Source organism: Entelurus aequoreus, linkage group LG07 (genome assembly GCF_033978785.1).
Source record: "Entelurus aequoreus isolate RoL-2023_Sb linkage group LG07, RoL_Eaeq_v1.1, whole genome shotgun sequence".
In the NCBI taxonomy this organism is placed as follows: Eukaryota; Metazoa; Chordata; class Actinopteri; order Syngnathiformes; family Syngnathidae; genus Entelurus; species Entelurus aequoreus.
In genome coordinates this window covers 40251992-40278586 of record NC_084737.1, presented here as the reverse complement: position 1 = coordinate 40278586, position 26595 = coordinate 40251992, and the positions used below count along the sequence as shown (strand labels likewise).

The 26595-nt window shown below is 39.3% G+C and overlaps 1 protein-coding gene across 2 annotated transcripts in view; it reads left to right on the top strand.

Moving 5' to 3' along the window:
* The window catches only part of LOC133653858 (prickle-like protein 2), an 81606-nt gene extending 68398 nt beyond the window's left edge, over window positions 1–13208 (top strand). The window contains exons 3-9 of one of the 2 annotated variants that reach the window (XM_062053619.1): window positions 3362–3475; window positions 4468–4605; window positions 4723–4926; window positions 7266–7452; window positions 7899–8053; window positions 8132–8945; window positions 9032–13208. In XM_062053619.1, the coding sequence (XP_061909603.1) occupies window positions 3362–3475; window positions 4468–4605; window positions 4723–4926; window positions 7266–7452; window positions 7899–8053; window positions 8132–8945; window positions 9032–9963 (2544 nt within the window). In that variant the 3' untranslated portion in view covers window positions 9964–13208. Of the gene's footprint in view, window positions 1–3361; window positions 3476–4467; window positions 4606–4722; window positions 4927–7265; window positions 7453–7898; window positions 8054–8131; window positions 8946–9028 lie in introns of both variants that reach the window. The other variant, XM_062053618.1, reaches the window with a different exon arrangement.
* Window positions 13209–26595: the final 13387 nt, after the last annotated feature.

The following is a 26595-nucleotide window of genomic DNA, read 5'->3' as shown; positions in this document are numbered from 1 at the left end:
AGCCAGGGTGAGAGCTGTCTTTGATAATGTTGGTAGCTCTGCTGAGGCAGCGGGAGGTGTCTATCAGGGAGGGGAGAGGGCAGCCGATGATCCCGCTGTGCTGCCTTTACCACTCTCTGGAGCCTCTCCCTGTCTGCAGCGGTGCAGCTGCCGTACCATGCTGTGATGCAGTATGTCAGCAGGCTCTCAATGGATGAGCGGTTGAAGGTCAGCAGCAGGTTGGAGTCCAGGTTGTACTTCTTGAGGACTCTCCATTTTGAGAGAATTCATCTTATTCCTGAGATTAACATTCATCCATGATTTGATTGCTAACCTTGTCAGTGTTCCCAAGTTACGTCAACACTAGTTTAAATGTTTTGTCATCTCATTTCCGCACAAAATTAACTCTAAAAGAAAGTTGAAATAGCTGTGGGAGGTTTTTTTTGTTCAAAGTAACATCAGTGTGAGTACTAACAGTTACACAACACAAGGACCACACCTGATCATACTCGACCATCTGTCAACATTAAGGACGGGAATTGATAAGATTTTTCCGGTTCCGATTCCATTTTCGATTTTGCTTAACGATTTGGTTCTTTAACGTTTCTCTTATCGATTCTTATTTGGGAAAAAAGAAAAAAGATAAAGATGGATTTGCATCAATGTTGCTTAGTTTAGAGCTACCATGACCTTACAAAGCCAACAGTGAGGTCTTAAGAAGCACATAGCAGAGGAAAAAACTTTTGAAATTAAATATTCATTCAACAAAATAGAACAAGTGGAAATTACACACAATAATGTAATATTTAATTTAAAAAATTAAACTTTTAAGAATCTTTGTCATCTACTTGGAAAATATACAGTTTAAAGGTTTGTTTAGATTTAAAAGGTGAAACTAATATAATGACATGGGCTCATGGCATGCAACACGAGATGTTTCGAACCTTCTTTTGATATAATGTTGTTTACAGCTTATGAAAACCTTGAATTGAAAATCTCAGAAAAGGTGGTGTACTGTAAACTTATTGACTGTAAGCCAAAGTTGTATTAAATAGAGGCTTGGTGTATGTCACTTTGCATGTAACGAGTTAATCACAGATTAGTTTCCCATTTGAAGTTAATTACTGACATGAATGGACCTCTACGGGGCGGTATAGCTCGGTTGGTAGAGCGGCCATGCCCGCAACTTGAGGGTTTCAGGTTCGATCCCCGCATCTGCCATCCTAGTCACTGCCGTTGTGTCCTTGGGCAAGACACTTTACCCACCTGCTCCCAGTGCCACCCACACTGGTTTAAATGTAACTTAGATATTGGGTTTCACTATGTAAAGCGCTTTGAGTCACTAGACAAAAGCGCTATATAAATATAATTCACTTCACTTCAAATTCACACTTCACTCTACACAATATTCTAATTTCATGAGTTGCACCTGTTTAATATAATGACGGAGAGAAAATGTGTTTGGAGAAAAAACAAGCAACTTTTCTCTGACTACAATTGAACATTCACCTACTGAAGAAGCATCTATGTGGCAAATTGTTGTACGCTTTTGACCACAAACTTAGTCACTGCTCTGTGACATTTGTCGTTCCTGGCCGAGCGGTACCTTTCCCTGCCGCGGTGAAAACTCGGGATAGATGTGAACTGGCGCTATTACCGCCCACCTCCAAACCGGTCAGAATATGTCTCCTCATGCTCATCTAAATGAGAAGGCATTCATTTCAATTGAACAGGTAATAGCGCTAACATTACCAGCAGTATTAGTGTTTGCTGTTATTACGTCAGATGACTGCCACTGCCTGGGATGAGATCGGTGCGGTTCATAAACCTGACATTAATTGCATGCTGTGTGTTCAAATGTTTCAGCATTTGCTCATATGTCCTCCTCTTGAAGAAATAGCAACCTTGGTATTATTAAAAGTACCGCTGTTGCAATCTTTTTTAGTAGACAAATGTCGGTGCGCTTTTGCCACGTTGCTGATGTCATGCCCACCTGGAACAACCGTAAAGAGAATTAACAGACAAAATGGCAAGCGATTCCAAGGAATTGATACATTGGTAACCGGTTTTTGATTCCCATCCATAGTCATTATGTATGACATTTTATTAGTTCATATGTTTAAAATATCCTATCAGGAGGATGATAGTACATAGTGAGGCAAAACAAATTGGAGAGACTGAAAAAAGGAAGCTCAGGTGAGGTCATAAGTTACTGAAATATGTATTAGCCTGTTATTACTTTTTAAATGAGAGGAACTGTAATATAGTTAGGGAAGATTTATGACTACCAGAGGGAGCTTTAGTGGGCTTTTTTTGGTGTGCAATACCAATGTTAAGATAGTGTTTTGTTTTCCCTTTTTTAACCAGACATAGTGTAATTGTTAGTGCTTAATAAGAATTATTTATTACAAGTTTTGGTAATCACTTTCTTTTTTTTTTTTTTTGCAGTACATTAGTATTTATTACAAGTTTTAAGTTTTTCATTACCTTTTACTGCCGTTACTGTATGTAAAAAGCTGTACTGCAACCATATAATTTCTCCATTGTTGGATTAATAAAATGTCTATCTATTTGTAATAGATCCTCTTTTGGCTGCAGTGTGACATACACGCTCAGTAAGAGATGGTCAAAAAATATATATATTTTAAAAATTGGTTCCTGAATATAATTAGATTTTTTCCAGCTCCTCTAGTGAACATGTTTGATTATTGGATGCATTATCAGAATTGTGCTGTGCATCCCAGACATCACACTGAGCTGCCACAGTCGCAATCCCTGGTGGCAACTTTATTGTAATAGTGTGGAAAAGGGCTGCAGCCTCTCGATCTCCAAAACACATCAACAGTTGTACCATTCATGAGGTTTTCTGCCAGTAGGCCATTGATGTCCTCCTGCCAACCACAAACATGCATGATATTCTAATTAGAGACTCCAAATTGTCCATAGTTGTGAATGTAAGTGTGAATGTTTGTTTGTCTCTACGTATTCTGTAACTGACACCTCTCACTCAGCTGCGATCCCAATCAGGATTAGCAAAAAAAAAACATTTGTAACTCTTCCTCATTTTTGGTATCACAAGATTCATTGGCATAGAATAAGATACATTAAAATGTTTACAATATTCTCTACTACCAAGGATTGTGCTGCAAGATGGGGTTTTTTCACTTTATTCCTGTAAATCACCATATTGTAGAGAAAAAGTATATTGTTACTTATACCTTTCTAATAGAAAAAACACTGTACAAATATAGAACCCAACATTTAGAGGTGTTTTTTTTCTTGTTACCATATGTTCCCATGATTGATTACATTTTACGAAACCGGGACAATAGGGATCACTGCACAACTGGATGTAAGAGCTGCATGTTCTCTTGTCTGTCAGGTGCATCAGTATTACAACTCCTTACCTGAAGAGAAGGTCCCATACATGAACAGCGCTGGTGAGAAATATCGAATCAAACAACTGCTTCATCAGCTGCCACCACATGACAATGAGGTAATAAGTTTGAGTTTGAGTTTATTTTGAACCTGCATGCATACAACATGATACATCACAATTTCCAATTTCTCTATTCAACATGTTCGAAAAGGAGTATGAAGAAGCAGAGCTTTTCCTTTTACATAGCAGTTGCTAAAATTTTTGTTCACTTCCTGTTCTCAATTTATTCACAATATACTCCATAAGTAATAATACAAATAAATAAATGATAAAAGGTGAAGTAAGTTATATTTCATATGGTGAGATGCGTAAGATTATCTACAAAATGAATGGATGGATGAAATAAATTCAGAATGTTACTCATGGTTCTTCTTCTTTGTACTTTGTAAACACTAAGTTTGAAGAGTTTCTTGAAGTGGATCATATTAGTACATTGTTTGATTTCTTTGCTTAATCCATTCCATAATTTAATTCCACATACTGATATACTGAAGGTCTTAAGTGTTGTACGTGCGTACAAATGTTTTAAATTACATTTTTCTCTAAGATTATATTTATCTTCTTTTGTTGAAAATAATTGTTGTATATTCTTAGGTAGCATGTTATAGTTTGCTTTGTGTATAATTTTAGCTGTTTAAAAATTCACTATGTCGTGGAATTTCAGTATTTTTGATTCAATGAATAAAGGGTTTGTATGTTCTCTATATCCAACATTATGTATTATTCTAACTGATCTTTTTTGTAACACCGTTAATGAATGAAGTGTACTTTTGTAGTTGTTTCCCAATATTTCTACACAGTAACTCAGATATGGTAACACTCGCGAGCAGTGGAGAATATGGAGTGATTTTTGGTCTAGAACATGTTTTGCTTTATTCATTATTACGTGTTTCTTGCTACTTTATGTTGTATATTTTTTACATGAGATTTCCAGTACCATAATGCATATGGTAGTGAAAAAAATAAATCGTAATTTGCTATGGCTTGATATGGCTTTAATGCACACATTGTGGCCATATCTTGGATTTATGTTGAAATGTGTTGTACAGGTGCGTTATTGTAACTCCTTGGATGAGGAGGAGAAAAGAGAGCTGAAGTTGTTCAGCAACCAACGCAAGAAAGACAACTTGGGCAGAGGCAACGTCCGTCCTTTCCCACTGACCGTCAATGGGGCCGTCTGTGATAAGGTATCCTCAAATCATATCAGCACTGAAAATGTCCCCTTTAAATCTCTCAATAGATATGTGAAACTATTAACAAAGTCTCTCCTCACTTTTTTAACCATTACCTTTCTCCCCTTACAGTGTGGCGGCCAGATAAACGGAGGGGACATTGTGGTGTTTGCGGCCAAGGCGGTTCATGGAAAATGGTGGCACCCAAATTGCTTTGTGTGCTGCATGTGCGAGGAAATGTTGGTGGATCTGATTTACTTCTACCAGGATGGCAAGCTCTACTGTGGCCGGCACCATGCAGAGAGACTGAAACCCCGCTGCTGTGCATGTGATGAGGTGTGCCTCTGTGGGTGTGGAGCCTTTTACTGTTGGGAATGGCTGAACGTTTGCTAACCCAGATACTTGGAACTGTTTGGAACGGGTCTGGTGTGAAAACATATCTCAGTGTTCTTGCCATGCCTCAAAAAAATCTGCTTGTTGATTTTCTGTAGCGTATGTAAGGCAAGCTGGCAAGTCGCGACAACAAATTGTCCATGTACCATTTCGCTAATTGACATTTGTATTTCATTTTAATGAACATGTAATACAATTACAATTAAAATACAATACAAAAAAAGCTAAATTATGAACAAAAGGGGTGCCGATAATGATGCCATGGGTGGGGATGGGAATTGATAAATATCTGCTAACAGTTTGGTTCTTTATCTATTCTCATTTGGATAGAAGGATAGCAAACAAGTTGATTAGCATCAACTTTGTTCAGTTAACAAAAAAAACACAAGTATACAAACAGTGAGATCTTAAAGGGGAACTGCAATGTTTTGGGAATTTTTTCACAATCATTAGGAAAGACATGACAATGTTTTTTTTTCATGCATTCTAAATATTAAATAAATGCAATCAAATTACAATGGAGCCTATTGGAGCCGTTCAATTCAGCCTATAAAGCCCCTAAAAAAACATCCAAACACCTCCATTGAGGTTTTATATACATGATGTAAGTTTATATGTAATGTAGTAACGGGCACATTCATAATAACATGTAATATTTACGTATTTTGATCATTTTAAGCATATGGGGGAGGGAACAAGCGCTTTTCGTGTCGTCCTCCCCAGTTCCAGTATCCTACATGGCTGTAAAAGTGTCCCTACTTGTCAGATTATCTCCTCAGCCATCTACTGTCTAGGTGAGATGCATGATTTATGATCTACAATAAACTTACAGGGAGCAAGGAAGCAGCAAACCACTCCAGTATGTAAACATAGGGAGACACGGATGTAATCACGGCGACCAACGTGACTCACGGCACCTCTATAAATAGTTTGTCTGCATTAGCGCTTATAATAACAATATCACTAATACTTGGTTAATATTCAAAGTCACAAAATGTAAATTGAGTATTGTTGGCGCAAATTTATTGGATTTTATGGGCGGAATAGTGGAGCTCCCATTGGGTCCCCTGTAAGCGCACTTTTATTTACGTTTATTTAATATTTAGAATGCATTAAAAAAAAAATCCATCCGTCGTCATGTCTTTCATAATGATTGTGAGCGATAGGCCAAATTCCAAAAAAGTGCAGTTCCCCCAAAGACCCATAGCCTCGATGGGGTGCTGGAAAATAATATTTTGTTTTGAAACTAACTCAAATAAATATTCTAATGTGGTAATAAACATAATACAACATCAATTATTCTGTGACAAATGACAATTACACAAAAATGTTTTGTAACATGTTTAACATGTTTAAAATAGAAATGAAAAAGTATTTTTTTTTTTTAATTGTATATATATGCTGAGCACTCAAAAATAAGTAAAATCTACATCAGCCAGAGACAAATATAAGTCAAATAAAATTGTACACCATGCAATTTTTCAGCCATCAACTCTGAAAATGAATCATTATTTTGCAGAAAATTGAGTTCATCTGCTTTCTGTAGGAAGCATACACAATATTTCTGACTAATCACGATGTCTCCACCTGTGGAGAACACTTTTTAAGGAAAAAGGCTTGCAGACTGCCGGTCAGACGCTGTCTCGTCATGTGATGCATGAGAAACATTCATTTCACGTTTGTATAATAATATATATATATATTTATATATGCTATTATATTTATATATGCTACTATTAATATAATATATTTATTAATAATAGCATGTTTTAACATGAAGGCAGCATTAGTTATTAGTTACCTGCAGTATAAACAGCAGACCTGCGACCCCGAGAGGGACAAACAGTAGAAAATGGATGGGTGGATGGATGGATGCTGGGGGTGATTCACTTCTGTCTCGGGGGGAATCGAAATCGCGTCATTCATTCAACGTTATCACATACTGTGTCTGCTAATGTTTTTGGTTGTATTTTCCCAATTTGATAAAATATCTACCTTAAGTATTGCAGGTTGCCCTGCTGTCTTCCTTTTCGTGAATAATTATAACGTTTGTGCTGCTGAGCGGTGCTATGCTAGGTGACCTCATGCCTACCCACAGATATCAATAAGGGAATCGTTAACAAAACGGTCTAATGATTCCCAGGGATTGAAACCCTGGGAGCCGGTTCTCAACATGAACCAGTTATCGATTCCCATCCCTAGCCATGGGGTTCTCTAATCTAAATGAGCAATTTTGTGTCACCTATATTTTGCCTGTTGAATTGAATGTCTTGTTCAAACAGATCATCTTTGCTGATGAGTGCACGGAGGCGGAGGGCAGACACTGGCACATGAAGCACTTCTGTTGCTACGAGTGCGAGACCACCCTCGGTGGCCAGCGCTACATCATGAAGGACGGACGTCCACATTGTTGCAACTGCTTTGAGTCCCTTTATGCAGAGTACTGTGATGCATGCGGAGAACATATAGGTAAGGAAATGTTGCATAATCTGGTACCTACACACAAGCATTCATTTCTCACATTCGCGCCACAGAAAAACCTCTAAAAGGCATTTATTGCAAGAGTTGGTATTATCGACCTAGGCGTTGTATAACACAGCTGTGGAAAGGCGGAGTCAGTGCAGTGAGATGTAGATAGTTATTATTATTCCCAGCGCGTTTGACAGGATGGCCCCATCTTTTATCCAGATGGGATCTGTGAAAGATGATTGCTTCCTCCTTGAGAATTTATTCGTCCTGTCCCATAAATTGTACAATAATGACAAATGTTTTTGTTTTAGGTATAAAAATATTCCAGCAATAAATGTATTTTTTGACAAAAACATAACGGCAGTCTTAAAATTGTCAGCATTACCACATGTAAGACTTTGAAGTTCAATTGCTAACTTCGATTTGTATCCATTTTTTCTATGAAGGTATCGACCAAGGTCAGATGACGTATGATGGACAGCACTGGCACGCAACTGAAGAATGTTTTTGTTGTGCCCATTGCAAACGTTCTCTGCTTGGCCGTCCCTTCCTACCAAAGCAGGGACAGATCTTCTGCTCACGCTCCTGCAGCGCTGGACAGGTAATTGACCAATATAATAAGTCAACATTTTCAATTTGATATCACAGCAGTTGCTAATTGTTTTGTTTTTTAAATCAGGATCCAGATGAGTCAGATTCCTCAGACTCAGCTTTCCAGAGTGCCCGCTCCCGTGAGTCCCGCCACAGCACTAAGATTGGTAAAAAGGAGCGCAGGAGCACCGAGCAGGAACGAAAGAGTGCAGAAGCCCGCCAGTCCACTGCTCCCCCCAAGCCTGACCGTCTGTCGGCTGAAATTGATCCCCTGTCAGTTCAGATGGACCGTTTAAGCGTATCAGCCAGCCAGACCCCAAGCAGGACACCGAACCGCACCCCCAGCCGTACTCCCAGTCGCACACCAAGTCGCGCTCCAAGTCTAAACCAGGTGTGGATGAGTCGAGATGACCCTTACGTCCCTGCTGCTTTTGAGGGCCCCCAGCGGGAATCCTCTCCCACCCCTCCATCCATTCATCTTTTGGGTCAGTGTAATGCCAGACAGAGCTACAATCCCAACGGAAATGTTCATCCTTCAGCCCAAAGTCCTGCCAACCCAGGAAAGAGGCCTGATTCGTGGGGAAAAGAACAAGGCAATGTTAAGAGGACACCGATGGCTGCCCTAAGGGGTCACTCCTTCAACGAAAACTGGATGCACCATAGCCAGGATGAGTTCAGGCCCAACAAGTTACGTACCCAGATGAGCTTCAATGAGATGTCAAGTAAGAACCAAGGATTCTCTGACAAGAGGAGCATTAGTATGCATGGATTTCAGAGAGACAGGAGGCCTCCTCTCACCAGGAGAAACCCCATCAATGCCATGAGCTTCAACGAGCCGCTGACTCCACTAGAGCAGACACCTCGTGGCTCTATGGACTCTCTCACCGTGTCAAATGCTATGGGTAAATAGTTATCTTATACCTTGTATACAGTATATCATCATTCAAAATAGTATGAACATGTAACATGTCTTTTATCATTTTAGCAGGCAATTCCCTGGATGGGGTCAGCAAGCGTCAGGAGCATTTGTCCAGGTTCTCCATGCCTGACTTGAGCAAGGATTCAGGTGTAAATGTGTCTGAAAAGAGCAACATGGGAACACTCAGTTCTTCAGTCCAGTTCCATAGCACAGAGTCTCTGTCCTCTTCTCGTCCCTTTAACAACAACATGTACACCCCACACAGAGTGGGCTATCCACTGCAGTACTGGGATGGCCCGCAGCCACTGAGCTTTGATGGCAAAGCTCGTGCTGGTGTGATGGGCAGCAGTGGGAACTTGCGGATGGCTCCCATGAGTGATAGAATGCCCCGTCGGCAGGAACTTGTTTCCCAGAAACAACAGCCTCAACCGAGACATCGCAAACACCATCGTGGAAATGGGCAACATCGCAGCACCCGCCACCACAAACGCTCCCGTCGTTCTCGCTCCGATAACGCCCTGCATCTGGTTGCTGACCGCCCTACCCAAATGGTGGAGCTGCCGTTCCATCGTGTCCAAGAGGATTACGATCGCTTCCCCTCTGGTCAAGCTGCCAGGGAGTTGTTTGGTCAGGATCCAGGCGGACACCGACAGCAACCCCACCGGCCTTGTCCTCGCACCACATCTGATCTCACCCTACAAAATGCTGGCTGGCAGCCTGCTGGGGTGGGTGGGCCATGTTGGGGTGATGGGTACATGGAAGCGGCCGACCCATGGTGCTCCAGCTGTTCCTCTTCTTCTGAGTCGGAGGAAAATGAGGGTTACTTCATGGGTGAACCTATCCCTCGACCTGTGCAGCTGTGCTACATCAACAACGAGGAGCTACGTCATCGCTACAGCCCCTCAGGAATGGCTGGACATCCTGGACCTCTGCACAGACCCATTCATGGCCAGCTGCACGCTCGCCAGAGGAGGAAGAGCAAGAACTGCATAATTTCATAAATATAGAAATAAATAATGGTGGGGGTGGGTAGGAGAGTGAAGGAGAGCCAGGTAAGGAGATAACATAAGCATAAGAGAGGAGAAGCAAAGAGAGTGGGCAGTAGAGTGTGTGATAGTGTCAGATAATAGTGTGTGTTGGGGTGGACCAAAAGAGACATTGGGCCTATTTTTCATGCTGTGAGGTTACACTACTCGGGTTGTGTTTGTGTACACCTACACACAATGATCTGACTACATGAGGAAGAAGCTGGGTTGTCTTACACAATAGAAAACAAAAGCAATGTTTACAAAGATGGACACCAACCTGCTGATGGTACACAGAAAAGCACTGCTGAAAGTGACACAACTAAAAATTCATGTGGTCGAGGTAAATACCAAGATGTTAGTGCATGTCCGTGTGTGTGTCCATGTTCCAGGGATATTGAACGATTCCGTCCAAAAAGGAGCTCCAGTGGTGTCAGAGGCCTACGGCTTTGACATCACACGTATCAGTGCGGACAGTCCGGAAGTTGTCGGGATAGAGAAAGCTACGTGCTAGATTCCAAGCTGTATCGCTGTTTTACCTCAGTGGAATCCAAATGCTGCTGGAATATAGTGTTGGCTTGCTAGCCCTGTTGGCACCTTGTACAAATAGTCTGTTGAACCTTGTGCTTTACATAGCCAACTTCTCATGCTTTACCAAGGACAGAGAGTAGGAGCCTCTGCTCCTTGACCATTCAGGCACAGTAATGTTAGGTATAGTCCCGTTTTCTCTTCTGCAACATGCTTTGTTTTTTGATGACATCTTAATAGACACATATGAGTATAATCCTATCAATAGAGAATTAATAACGCAATAATGCAAATAATAATCATATTGAAATATAAAGATAATATCTATTAAAAGTATATATAGTAATACACATATTAAAGCAATGGATTTAGTAGTATGCAAATGTCATGTACATATGGTCTTAAATATCTATATATTTTGTAACTAAAGAATCATTATTTGTAAAATACATGTAGAGATAGGGATTCTTGCATGTCATTTGTTGTTGTCACATAATTAAAAAATAAAATGTACTTATATGAACAACCAGTAACTGAATGTGTGTTAGTCATGACTCACCTCGGACCATCAATGAAAATCAATAAGGTTCTCTGACATATATCAATGTGAAATGTGTATTGATTTGACCTTTGGCTAAATCATCTTGTCATCAGTTACAATCAAAAGTGATCTTGCTGCTTTAATTTCGAGAAGTAATCATTAAAATGTGTAACTTTTCCCTCTCTTTTTAAGTAGGTCATTTGTTAAAGGCCTACTGAAATGAAATTTTTTTATTTAAATGGGAATAGCAGATCCATTCTATGTGTCATACTTGATCATTTCGCGATATTGCCATATTTTTGCTGAAAGGATTTAGTAGAGAAAATCGACGATAAAGTTCGCAACTTTTGCTCGCTGATAAAAAAAGCCTTGCCGTACCGGAAGTAGCGTGACGTCACAAGCGGTAGTGCTGCTCACAATTCCCCGTTGTTTACAATGGAGCGAGAGAGATTCGGACCGAGAAAGTGACGATTACCCCATTAATTTGAGCGAGGATGAAAGATTCGTAGATGAGGAACATTACAGTGAAGGACTTGAGAGGCAGTGATGGACGTATCTTTTTTCGCTCCGACCGTAACTTAGGTACAAGCAGGCTCATTGGATTCCACACTCTCTCCTTTTTCTATTGTGTATCACAGATTTGTATTTTAAACCACCTCAGATACTATATCCTCTTGAAAATGAGAGTCGAAAACGCGAAATGGTCAGTCACAGTGACTGAACATGTAAATACACGATTAATAATATTCCGCTTGGCGAAGCTAAAAAAACAGAAGCTAACCTAGCTGCGTAGCCAACGCGATAGCGTCAGTCTCAAATGCAGATAGAAACTAAATTAAAAAAAACCCTGACTGGATGGATAGACAGAAGATCAATAATACTATTAAACCATGAACATGTAAATACACGATTAATAATATTCCGCTTGGCGAAGCTAAAAAAACAGAAGCTAACCTAGCTGCGTAGCCAACGCGATAGCATAGCAGTCTCAAATGCAGATAAAAACTAAATTTAAAAAAAACCTGACTGGATGGATAGACAGAAGATAAATAATACTATTAAACCATGAACATGTAAATACACGATTAATAATATTCCGCTTGGCGAAGGTAAAAAAACAGAAGCTAACCTAGCTGCGTAGCTAACTTAGATGCGGCGGCGGGCGTTGTACGCTTTTGACGACACCCCGGCCGCCATCAGAGTCGGCAAGAAACATATATTTCCCCAAAGTTACGTACGTCACATGCACATATCGACACGCACGTACGGGCAAGCGATCAAATGTTTGGAAGTCAAAGCTAGACTCACCGTAGTGCGTCTGTTATCCTGCTCAAAACACAACACAACCTCCTGGTGTTGGTGTTGCTGTAGTCCGCCGCTCCACTGATCGCACCTACAACTTTCTTATTTGCAGTCTCCATTGTCCATTAAACAAATTGCTCAATCGCTTTATTAACAAGCGGTAACTGGTTGTAGTTCAAAAAGTAACGCACACACATACACGAGCTGCTGTTAGCCAAAAGTCACGCTCACACACACTCAAGTTCTCCGCCAACTCACTCGCGCATGCACGTTCCCCAAACCCTTAAAGACACAGTACACTAATGCAAATATCACAGATATTACAGTATTGTACTTAGCCGCTAAGACACCGATCGATCCCTCCTACAACGTTCTTCTTTGCAGTCTCCATTGTTCATTAAACAAATTGCAAAAGATTCACCAACACAGATGTCCAGAATACTGTGGAATTTTGTGGAAGAAAACAAGAGGCTTTTCTATCGAGTCCGATGGGTTCCAACCACTTCCGTTGCTTTTGTGACGTCACGCGCATAAATCATATCCAAAGGAGTTTTTCAACCGGAAGTGTGGCGGGAATTTTAAAATTGCACTTTATAAGTTAACCCGGCCGTATTGGCATGTGTTGCAATGTTAAGATTTCATCATTGATATATAAACTATCAGACTGCGTGGTTGGTAGTAGTGGCTTTCAGTAGGCCTTTAAGTTATTGTACAAATGACTGATGTGCAAAAAACATTCCCTGCTCATTTTCACACACAATGTCAAACATTTTAACATTGTATAGAAGGGTTCTGATTTTTCTACATTTCTGACAATGCATTGCCGTTGGCCATATTAGAAGGCTTCGTTTGTATCTGGCTTTCAGTAGGCCTTTAAGTTATTGTACAAATGACTGATGTGCAAAAAACATTCCCTGCTCATTTTCACACACAATGTCAAACATTTTAACATTGTATAGAAGGGTTCTGATTTTTCTACATTTCTGACAATGCATTGCCGTTGGCCATATTAGAAGGCTTCGTTTGTATCACGCCCTTTTGTTGCTGAACATTCAACGAGTGATACTAAAAATGCAGAGGATGTGTGCGATTGTCAACTGCACCAATCGAGAAGGGAGAGATATTACTAGCTTTTATCACATTCCTAAGCGTATTTCTGGACAGATGAAAGCGGCTGAAAAGAAGAGTTAACGGTGAAGGCCAGCATGGGTTGCTGCAATCAACCGAGATGTGACGTGTTGACGACTTTGTGTTTGTTTAAGTAAAAAATTCATCCAAAATAAATAACAACCCTATTTTGTATTGATTTGATGTGCTTGGTCGAAGAACTTTGATAATAATTGTATTGATACAAATGGTACTCCTCTTATCTGGACTATAGCCTCCACATAAAACAAAAGTGAAGCTACATGAGAACAAAGTTCTCCCAATCCTGCCCTTCAGTCAGTGTGCTGAGATGACCTTAGATTAGTTATCCATGATTATCCCGCGTGTCGAACTTGGGTCGTATCATTTCTGAGAGTGCATTACTCTCGGCTGGCTTGATGACATGATGTCCACTGGGTTTTAGAGATAAACATAAACCTTATGAACCCATCTACAAACAAAGCGGTCAAATCTTTCTAAACTGTTATCATTTTGAAAGTCCTTCAAGGGGTAAAATGGGCTGTGTTGAAAAATTAGGTAGTTCACAAAGTCCGGGTAAGAGACATCGAGGAAGATGTCGTGCATGGTCTCTGCTCCACTCAGACTTGTCCATCTTGTACGGATAACGGTATCCAATTACAGCTGTTTGCTCCTTTTAACGACAAAGGCACTTCTTATCTAATGACTCACAGTATTTCTCCATCGTATTACAGCCGGTGTGATGTTATTTTCCATTGAATAGTTTGGAAATATTATGTGTAGCACTATCGTGATTCTGGCCCTCTCTATAGTTCAAACATGCAATAACCCCTTGAGCCATTAATAGCAGGTACTGGTAGTGAGCTCAATACATGTTGAAAAAAAGCATACAGGTGCATCAAAAATGAAAACATCATAAAAAAACATCAATATTCTTTGTAAATAATTTCAGAAAGTGACACCCATAATTGCATTTTAATTTTCAAAAATGGGAAATTTCCCCGGAAAAATAATGACATTGTTTGTGTGCCCTGACCTACCCTGCTATTCTTTAAGTAAGAATAATAAATCTCCTATTCATTAATATATTCATGCTGCGTTCCATTTGTATTGGGAGATTGACATTTCCAAGTTCCTAATCAGAGGTTTTAACTGGAACGCCCTCTGAGGTCAGATTTCCTATTTATAAAGTCAGGGAGTCCTCACCACTAGCTATACAAAGAGATGGCTGCTCTCAATGTAAACAACAATAAAAGATTCTGTAAAATCTGTTATTACCACTTAAGATTAAATTTCGCAACACTAAATCAGCCTCATACATTGTACTGTTAGACGTTCAGTAATGTTACCGTCGTGTAATTTCCTTTTTTTACGTGTTATATGCGTACTACTACATCTTAGGGTTGTCTCGATACCAATATTTTGGTACCGGTACTTTTCGATAATTTTCTATACTTTTCAAAATAAAAGGGACCACAAGAAATTGTCATATTGGTTAGATTTGAACAGAACATTTTATGATACAATAAACATGTTTCCTATTGCACTCCAAAAAAATGTTTAGAAGGTCAAAATCATCGGTACCAGAAAATCATTAAACACATTGGGCTTTTCTTATTGCACTCAAAGAACAATTTATAATTTTATATTCTACATATAGCCTGCCATACTCTAGGACTAAGTTAGACGAGAATAAGAAGCTTTATTGACTTTGTATTAAATGCTTCATGATTTATGACTGCCACTGTTGGTCTGGCTTTTAAAACAACACTATGGCTAAAAGTACACAGATAAGACATGTAGCAGGTAAAACTCACATTGTTAAAGATAAAACACGAATTGTAGCAATTTGTTTCAAAATTCAGTCATTTCACTTGCATTAGTTTGCGCTACATAGGTGATTTGGACTGAGCTAATATTTGGCAACAAGCCAAGCAGCTGTGTGCGCGTCTACATCGTGTTTGTGTATGTGTACAGCAGGGGAGCTGGTTATCTACATTACAAATCAATCTGACTGCTTGTTATTCAATTGTTTAGATAAGTTTGAAGCAAAAATTGTAATACTTTAATCATGACACTTTTTGCGAGGAATGTTTTAAAGCAGCGGCGCTCTGTGTTTAAAGCGTCACCTTTTGTTTTGAAACCCAATTACCTCCATATTGCGCATCATGCACCTTCTTTTTTTATGCAGTAGATTTGCCATTTTTTTGCCATTCTTCCTCTTGACACTGTTTCTTCTTGTATGCTTCTTGACACACTCAACACAACGGTTCTGAACGTCACCGCCACACGGATGAAAAAAAAGTACCTGTATTTTTCAAAGGCAGTATAGTATCATTTTTTATTCATTAGTACCGCGGTACTTTATTAGTACCGTCCAACTCGACTACAGCTATTTCATGTCTTTATATCTTGCAGATTTGTTGATTATCAATCAATCAATCAATGTTTATTTCTATAGCCCTAAATCACAAGTGTCTCAAAGGGCTGCACAAGCCACAACGACATCCTCGGTTCACAGCCCACATAAGGGCAAGGAAAAACTCACAACACAGTGGGATGTCAATGTGAATGACTATGAGGATCCTTGGAGAGGACCGCAGATGTGGGTGCCTTTCTATTATGAATTCCCTGCAGGATTTGGCTGGCATTTTTGTGATTGTTGCAGCCTAAAATAACTGAATTTGCTAGAGATTTAAAAGCATTTGTGAACTGCTAAGAACGATCTATCACAACAATTTTTGTTGGTCAATGATAGGATGATATTCATACAACAACTCACGATTCAATTCGATTCTGATTCTTGGTGTGACAATTCAATTCTCAATTCAACATGATTCTCAATTCTAACCGATTTTCACAATATATTATTTGCGATATAAATTTCATTAACCTTTTCAAAACAGGTTACAAACGCTACTCTTGCTGACATATGATGTATGCATGCAGAGATGGCGCACAAAAACATATTTTTAAACATAGATTATCGTATTGATTTAGAATAGCAATAAATAAGAATCGCAATTTGGATGTGAATTGATGTTTTCCCAGGACTTCTAGTAAATGAGAGACAATAGAGATTATCATCACACTTCAACATCTCTAACATGTACATGCTGCCTCTTTTCTAGGTCAGCATTGCAAATTAAACTATGTTCATAAATTCCTCACCGTGGTTAAATACATTTTACATAATTATGTAAAAACATGTAAACTAGGAAGTACATGTTTATATGCAGTACTACCTTACCTAGAATACTTAACAGAAACTGGAAGTAGGTCTGAGCTACGCGGGAGGACGATCATTGTGCTGTTTGAGCAATAAAGATTTCATAAATTGTCACATGTTGTTGGTCTTGCTTCGTCTACTCAAGAAACAAGCAAGTTTTGATTCAACGGTATATGTGCGCATTTGAGCGCCGCTCAGAGACAAATTCGTTTGGCAAAAATTACGCTGATTGGCTAAAATGTGCGGGAAGTTGCAGGCATTGATTATAGTTGCAAGGCTGCACACAATTCACGAGGATTGGTTGAATTTGCATAAATCTGTGATTGACTGATGAATGTGGCGTGTCATGGAGGAGATCAGGTGTAATAGAGCGCCAGATTGCTTTGATAGCCTCCACGTCATTTACAATGTTGGGTCTGGTGTATCTCGTCTTCCTTTTCTACAAGAAATAAAGACATGAAATAGTTTAATCGGGTGTAATGAATCCATAACTGTCTGAAATGAGCGACAAAAAATATTGAACTTCTTAGATGCACCTGTATTATATAATGAATAGACACTTCATTAGGTACACCTGAAACATCTAATTGCCTTGTTTATCTATGTGAGAGGGGTAGATTGGGTGAATAGCAGAGGTGGGACCAAGTCATTGTTTTGCAAGTCACAAGTAAGTCTCAAGTCTTTGCCCTCAAGTCTCGAGTCAAGTCCCGAGTCAAGTCCAAAGTCAAGACTAGAAAGTCTCAAGTCAAGTCCCAAGTCCTGCATTTTGAGTTTCGAGTCCTTTCAAGTCCTTTTAACCACAGACTAATATATTTACACAGATTGTGTATGCTTTTAAAACGCTGTATTTATTTATTAAAACAAGTGCATTTTAAAATTGCAGGAAAAAAAATAGTGCTGACATTGCACTTCATAATAGCACTATTAACCAGTCATTTTAAACATTTAACTAATTCTTTTACAGAATAAACACATTTGAAAAATCAAGTGCAACTGTACTTATTTGCACAAAAGTGTTAACATTGTATTTCCATGGCATATTGCATTATAACTAGTTCCACAGCAGTTTCTATCCTGTTCTTACCTTATCTCATTGATCTCATCTCATACGGTATGTGTGTTTATGTGTGCGTACACATGAAAAACATAACTAATACATAAACATAACAATGAACAGAGTTGGTACTTTTTAGATGTCAGGGCCCTATGCAATATGTACACATATTCTTAATATAGTATACATTTTAACTGACCTTTATTTGACTATGTTTGTCTTTTAGTAGGTGGCTAAAATACGCGGGGCTGCTGATCGCCGTCTAACGTTACGTTACTGTGTGTGATACATTGACTAACGTAACGTTATGCAACCATGCTTGAAAAAAATCACTTGACAAAAAGTATGAATAAGGTAGCAAACTGCAGTGGACGCAACAGATTGACGTTATAACCATAGACATCATATAAGTAGAAGCAGCATTGACTGCTGTGACGCGGGCAATTTGGCCGCCATCTTGAAGTGGTGATGAGGAGCTGGCGAGCAGCCTAAACTGACAGTTGACAGGTAGACAACAAAGATGCCGGGCTGGTGTTCAGCGTTTTCCTGCTCAAATGAGCGGACTGTTGAAAATAGGAATCGGGGGATTACTTATTACAAGTAAGATTTAATATTAACATACTATTGGTTGTATTTTGGTGAAAAGAATATTAGCACAGAGTTGAGAAGGAGCAAAGATCTTCAATATTTGTATGTGAAAATCACAAAGAAATCTTCTGGGGGAGGATGACCCCCCTACAGGGGTTTGGTTTACAAACTTTCAGCCCCACCTAAAACAAAATTCACCAGCCGCCACTGATTATGATGTGTTCTCATTTTAGGCAAAATATAAGACAATACTTTCTTAACAGTATAATTGTAACCAGGAATAAGTCTTCAAGTAACAATATTCAAATACTAACATTGTTGGGTAAAACAGAATTTGGTTTTATTCTGAATGCAGTGAAACAGATTGTTGGTTTTAGCTGATATAAAGACTTTCAGGTGTTTGTATAAGTTTGTGTGTAAGTATTTTGCAGACACTTTTATCCAAAGCGACATACATAAAAAATATATATAAAACAATCACTGTAAACATTGTCATTTAAGGGAAGAATGTAATACAAAATATCAATACAAAGTGTCAAGACAGAATAAACTCTCTGCTGCTACAGCAACAGAGTCTGTAGGTCCCTAAGATATATAGATATCTAATGTATTCATACATTGTTTATGTAGGATATACGCATGTATATATAACCTAATCTTATTGTTTCTTGAACTTAAAAATAGCTGACCGTTTTTTTTCCCCTTCTCTGGGATTATATTCCCAGTTTTGATCTGGGACGTCTGGTCACTTATAGCATATAAGAATATTCTATTACTGTTGCGCAAACTATGAATGATAAAACACGCCAAAAAATGTGTCCTTTATCATAGCTTCACGTATGACAAAAAAACGTGTGAAAATCAGTGGTATTCAGTGAGGTAAGATGAATTAAATTGCGCTGACAGTTCATTGCTCCAGCCAAATGAATTGCACTGATCACCACTCCAAGATGGCGGCCCCGCGTCTCGTCAGCGCCAGTAGGCAGTAGCGCTCGATGCTGCGTCTACTTATAAGATGTCTATGGTTATAACGTTAGCAGTGAGTTTACAGCCTCACTGATTTAACTACACAGCAAATAAAAGTCACGTTACTTAGCCAATAAACGTTATCTTACATTCAAAACTTACCCTTCTTTGTGCATCTTCAAATGTCGAACGAAGTGGGAAGTTATTGCGTCTCCGTCTGTAATATTCGAACTGCATGTTTAGCATCTGCGATTCATTTTTTGTTGACTAAGTCGTAGTTTTTATACCCGGACGAAACCAACTTTGGTATAAATCTTTCTCACTGGCGAGTTGTTTGACAACTCGTGTTCGGTGGTTGTCCTGCAATTTGATTGGATGGATGATGTGGGATGAAAACAACGTAGATCTAATTTGATTGGCTGTTGTACTGAGAGCACACACACTGACACGCAGCACACACGCTGATAGATAGACAGACACGTACAAAATGAAAGCTACGGAGCGCTTCTGAATAACTTTTTAATCTTTGGGTTTTGGGGAAAGTAGCAAGTCATGTCAAATCAAAAGGCTCAAGTCATTGATGTTAAAGTCTAAATCGAGTTGCAAGTCTCTTTACATTTTGTCAAGTCGAATCTAAAGTCATCAAATTCATGACTCGAGTCTTACTCGAGTCCAAGTCATGTGACTCGAGTCCACACCTCTGGTGAATATGTTATGATGCTCTATTGGCTAACAACCAAACACATTTAGATTAAATGAATAATAATTCAGTAATAATTTGTCATAGTAATTTTAATTAAATCTTGAATGTGTAAATGTTATTGTTGTTTCAAGCCAGACGTATGGAGATGGGAAGACGGTATGAGAGCAGCAGGTGTAGCAGGCATCACACTTGATCAAGTGAGATAACATTCTTTGTGTTTGCAACAGAGGGATCCATGCTAGAAAGGTAGGAGCTTGCATCCGGTGAGCAAGAGTCTAAATCTCATTATGACGGCCATGCAGCTGGTGCAGATTCCTTCGCAGTGCTGACTAAATAGGAAGCTGAGGCGGCCTCGATTACCCTGCAACTGTGAAGAAGTGAAAAGGAGGCCATCTTGTCTTTCGAGTGGGTGGAAACACACACTCATCCATTACACTGGAGTGGGTTAGAGGTGGCACAAAATGTACGTTTTATGTATCTCTTTCTTTCTTTCTTACAGTACAGTACAATACACCTACGTCAATTATCAATACTGATCAATGAAAAGGTCATGTATAAACAATCTGTTTCTCAGTTTATTTTGTTGTGGTGAAGAGCAAAAATAATAACAGTCAAGATAATCCTCTCGGATAATGAATGAATGAATAATGAATGTTTTGATCTGATGATTGCCATTGAAGGTCTAACTTTGCTAAAATCGAGTATGAAAATTCACCGTTAAACTACAAATGAGGCTGATTTCAATGTAAAATACTGATGAAATACTTTGATAATGGGTTACCAAGAGAAACGTGAACAGAATAATTCATTACTGATCTACATTCTGAAGTGTAAGTCTGGTTATTTTTTTCAAACAAAAGCCCATTTGAAAAACACTAATTACTATAAAAATATTCAATGTGTCTCATAATTGCAGTTTGGGTTGTGTTTTATTATCATCTTATTGCTCCTGAAATATATGTAATTGGCCATATTAGCTATTCCTCAGACTATTGTTTTATGCTAAAATTACAGAAGAACATTTCATTATGATATTCAATTATTACATGTACTCATCTTATGTTAGTTAAGTTTTTAAATTGTTCTTCTAATATATACAGGTAAAAGAAATCAAATGTGAGCAAAACCTAAAAGAGTTAAGCTTTTACCACAGGCAGCAATCATAAATTAAGCTTTAAGCACATACACAATGTTGACATCTATAGTTATATTTTGACAAAGATGGGTGGGAAACACACGTACTCGTTAACGGCCAGGGTAGGCAACAAACATGGTTGTAGACACAAAGTTAAATCGTGAAATGCAACCTCAACCGAGCAAAAACGATGATTGATTATCCGGGAGAATCTGGATACCAATGTAGTTGACCCAGCAACACAAAGAAAATGCTTTTCCAAGTTTTCATCTGTTTTGTCGTAAAGAAGGATGTCTGGATCACAAGATAGTTCGATATATTTGGGAACTCACCGACTAATAATCCTTTATCAATCAACAAATCTTTTTTGTATATATAAAGTACAAGGATCTATTCCATTGCATAGTTGGATTTTTGCTCGTATCTGCTTTTTGCAGAAAGATAAAGGCCCCTTATGTACTCCAATAGTGCGGCCACTGCTTCAACAGCCATCTTACTTTAGTTGACCACCACTGGTTTTCACTTCCGGGAAGAAATCACTTGTTGGAATACAAGCAATTGACTAAAAACAAGGCAGAGGTGTTATTTAACAAGTATATTTAATATTGTTGGCCACTGTAACTTTACACACAGTTTGAACAGTAAAACTGTGTTTGAATATAGGAAAATAAAACTCTGAACTTTAATCAAGTGATTCTTTGCTCAGTGGCCTTGTGGTTAGAGTGGAAGGACTGGAAGGTTGTGAGTTCAAACCCCGGCCAAGTCATACCAAAGACTATAAATATGGAACCCATTACCTCCCTGCTTGGCACTCCGCATCAAGGGTTGGAATTGGGGGTTAAATCACCAAAATGATTCCCGAGCGTGGCCACCGCTGCTGCTCACTTCTCCCCCCACATCCCAGGTGGTGAACATGGGTATGGGTCAAATGCAGAGGATAATTTCACCATACCTAGTGTGTGTGTGACTATCATTGGGACTTTAACTTTAACTTTAACTTTGGCGTACCATTAGATAGAGCCTGTGTAAATGCACAACAGTTTGAGAGCTCGTTCAATAGGTCAGCTTACAGTAACAGACAAAATAAATCATGCTTTTGAGAACATTTGAATGAGCACATCACATCAACATAAAGGCATCAAAAGACATATGCTGCATGTTCCCCAGCGCTTTGCAAACTCTTCCTGTCAATCTTCTCTAATCCCACCTTCTCCTATTTTGTTGTTTGTGTCAACTTCTTTATAACTACACTTTCTCCATTAGTGTGTGTGTGTGTGTGTGTGTGTGTGTGTGTGTGTGTGTGTGTGTGTGTGTGTGTGTGTGTGTGTGTGTGTGTGTGTGTGTGTGTGTGTGTGTGTGTGTGTGTGTGTGTGTGTGTGTGTGTGTGTGTGTGTGTGTGTGTGTGTGCAAATGACACTTCTATATACCCCTGTCTCTCATGCTGGCAGTTGAAGGGATCTTTGGTTCCTCTGCTGCATTCGCCGCCTTTGTTTCTCCCTGTGATCTCACTACCTGCTTTGGTTTGTGGCTGCTTTGAGGAACATGCAACGGAAAACGTTACAAAACAGTTGGACTGTTTCAATCAGACAGTTGGCGAGAGAGAGAGAGAGAGAGAGAGAGAGAGAGAGAGAGAGAGAATGAGAGAGAGAGAGAGAGAGAGAGAGAGAGAGAGAGAGAGAGAGAGAGAGAGAGAGAGAGAGAGAGAGAGAGAGAGAGAGAGAGAGAGAGAGAGAGAGAGAGAGAGAGAGAGAGAGAGAGATGGTGATGAGCTGTTAATGACTCAAAGATGATGAAAGTGAGGCACCACATGTCGACTTGCAACAATGCACTGGCGAATTCTGGCACATTTTGTCAAAACATGTCAAAGGAAACTGAATCTTGGCGGCCTAGATCAAAGTACATCAAGGATGGTCTCCCTTACAAGACAGCCATCTTGGTTAGAAGTTTGGGAAAACATCTTGTTGACATACTAGTCTGACGCTCGACCTCACTTACCTCAAGCATCTTGAGAATTGCATTCTTCATAATCCATGGGCTTTTTACAACAATGTGATGATCCTTGCATGATCTTATGTTATGCTATAACTTAAAATACACCAAGATCCTGCTAGACATGCAGTTACTCCTCAAAATATGTATTCCCCTTTTAAATTAAAGGGATTTGTATTGTTAATTGCGCATGTTCTCATTGATTGATTGATTGAAACTTTTATTAGAAGATTGCAAAGGACGAGAATACATGATATGAAACAGTACAGTTTACACAGTACAGTACATATTCCGTACAATTGACCACTAAATGGTAACACCCGAATAAGTTTTTCAACTTGTTTAAGTCGGGGTCCACGTTAATCAATTCATGGTAATGGTTCTGACTAGAAATGACACAGAAAAGTGGATTACAAGATTGTGTTTCAGGAGTTACTGAAAAATATTTACAATTTTTTTATAATTTTTGACATTTCAATATGTCCTCATATCCCTGGTAGTTTTGACAGTGCTTATACACCAGTCGAAAAGAGCTTGGCAACTTCAAGCATAAAATAGAATATTTACAATTACAACATTAAATTGTGTCTGTATTGAAAAGGTCGCATAAACTATTTTGAACATGGTAATGCCTGTCAAATACAAAAACTAATAGAAATGAATTTGTTATGGCAACTTTTTACAATCTTTTGCTACATTCTTGTCATGACCTGTCATGCAAGTCTGACATATTTCACGTGTTTACTTATTTTATTGTATTCACTTTCTTGTCAGCGCTCTTATTTTTTACTCTTCCTGTTGTGGCTCCACTACTTTCTCTGAGCGCTGTCTCCTTCACCTGCCACCAGGAGACGCACCTGCTTCTGATCGCCAATCAGAGAGCTATGTTATGCCAGCCTGCCCCCCAGTCATGGCTGGAGGATTGTCGGAGTGTTACTGACAACTGCCTATGTTACTGACTATCATCCTACCAGACTAAACTATGTTCTTGTGCACTTCCCTGTTGCACTAGACTGCCATGGTTAAAAGACTCTTAACTGCACGTCGCCTACAGCCTCCACATCTTGAGGTCACAACAATTGAAGCAATGTATGTTTGTGAAATGTTCTGAGTCTTTCCAGTCAAAAGATATTCAATCAACAAACAACAAAATTAAAATCTACTTATTAAGTGGTTTTTGGTCCCATTTCAAATCCTATCCATTACTGAGTAGAAAAATATAAATACAAACAACTCTTGCTTTGATTAATGATGGGGTGAGGGACGGCATGGCTCAGATGGTAGAGTGGTCATGCCAGTAACTTGAAGGTTCCAGGTTCGATTCCAGCTTCCGCAATCGTACTCATGGCCGTTGGCACTTCACTTTCTCCCAGCGCCACTCACACTGGTGTATGAATGTGAATGAATGTGTGGTGGTGGTCGGAGGGGCCGTAGGCGCAAATTGGCAGCCACGCTTCCACAAGTCTACCCCAGGGCAGCTGTGCCTACAAAATGTAGCTTACCACCATCAAGGTGTGAATGCGGAGTGAACTATTGATGGGTTTTCATTTCTTGACTTTCACACAACATCCCAGATGATATAGCGAGACCAGCCGCGGTTTGTTGTTGGTTCATATAGGGCGGAGATGACAAGGCAGACACAAAGTAAGGAAGCCCGGTCGGAAATTTCTGGTACGATAAGATGACTAAAGTTAAACTTCCACTGAGTCTTTCTCTCTCCAATACTAATTCCTGTCAAGACTTGGTCTATGGCGTGGTTTGTTCTCCAGAGGTGCAAATGATTTGGACCAGACGTGGCTTGGAGGTGGGTACATGATTTAATATAATGACAATAAAAAGGAATAAACAAAAAGCGCGCACAAAGGCGGAAGTACAAAACTTGCACAAAGGCAGAAACTATGAACAATGAAACAAAAAAACTAACTGTGGCATTAATAAACAAAAACTTACTTGGCATGGAAGCTATGAAACAAGCAGCGTGAAGTGAGCATGAAACAGAGTGGCAGGAGTGTGGTGTCGCCAGGGAGACTTCCTGGCAACAATCGGTTTAAATAATAGTGACATGATTAGTGAAAACAGGTGCGTGACTCAAAACGTGAAACAGGTGCGTGACATGACGATGTGAACCAGGTGAAACTAATGGTTGCTATGGTGACAAACAAAAGTGCACAAAAAGTCCAAAAACAAAACCGAACATGACTAAAACAAAACATGATCACACAGACATGACAATTCCTGAATGTATATATGTTTATATTGACAATAAAATGCTTTTCTTTTCTATATCATGTTAATATTTTCACTGCTGCTGCTTTGAACGTTTGTAAACAACAGTTTCAAGCCAGCTATTCAGTAAACCATGCTACAAAGTTCATTGCAAACATAATAACGGATTATATTACTAACTGGTCCATTGCCAAACACAGTTGGCATTTATCCAATCGAAAGTAGTTTTTAGGAAAATCATTCTTTATTTTGTCAGAGGACAGTAATGCTATTGTCTTACAGTAAAAGGCTAAGCTAGTTACACAACAACTTAAGATAATAAACTTGCTAATGTATCATTCACACATTCTTAACCTACTGCTAGTACATATCATCTCATTGTCTCATTCATTGCCAAAAATAATGTCACCAACTCCACCAGTAAAAGTATTTTTTTAGGAACATCCATCTTTTTGTAAAAGGTTGTGGGTGAAACAGGACTCTTCTTTGTACACACTCAAAGTGACTTCTTCACAGTTGAATCACAAATAATAAAAGTTTAAACTTTTTTCTTAAGATGAGGCTGAAAGTTAGTGTAGTGATTTGTGCTGGTTAAAGCAAACAAACAACAGAGCATTTTCCTTTTTTGGGTTTTATCATGGAGATTATGTTGTGGCACAGCCGGGTTTAAATAAATTAAAACAGATTCAAGATTCAAGATTCAGGATGACTCGCGCAAGGATGTTTGGGTAAAATTCTACCATGCATGGATAATTCGCTGACGTCACACTTGAACAAAACATGACACTTAAACACAGTTCCAAACGGACCGTTTGGAGGAAACATGAAGGGCAAGATTGTTTTATAAATGTCTCTACAATGCCTCCACGGTTTGATTTCAAATTTTCGGACTCAGGTAGATCCCATATCAAGATACAGGTGATGGAATTCCTGCTGGGCATTGCTACCTGACGCACCTCCTCCAGTGCCTTTTAACAGGTGTGCTGTGACACCTCACTGAACACCTCTGCGGGCATAAACAGGTCATCAGCTGGGGACCACCATTCATCAACGTTTCGCTCCTTTAACCCAAGAACGGCTCATGGTGGCGGAGCGATGGCAGGGATGTCTCCCTGCCACCCCCTGCTGATGTCCTAGGTGTTTGCCCCGCAACTCTTATGCTTCCTCCTTAGCCACAGCTAGAAGCTGCCTTTGTCCGCCTCAGCGGCCAGCTCTTTCATAT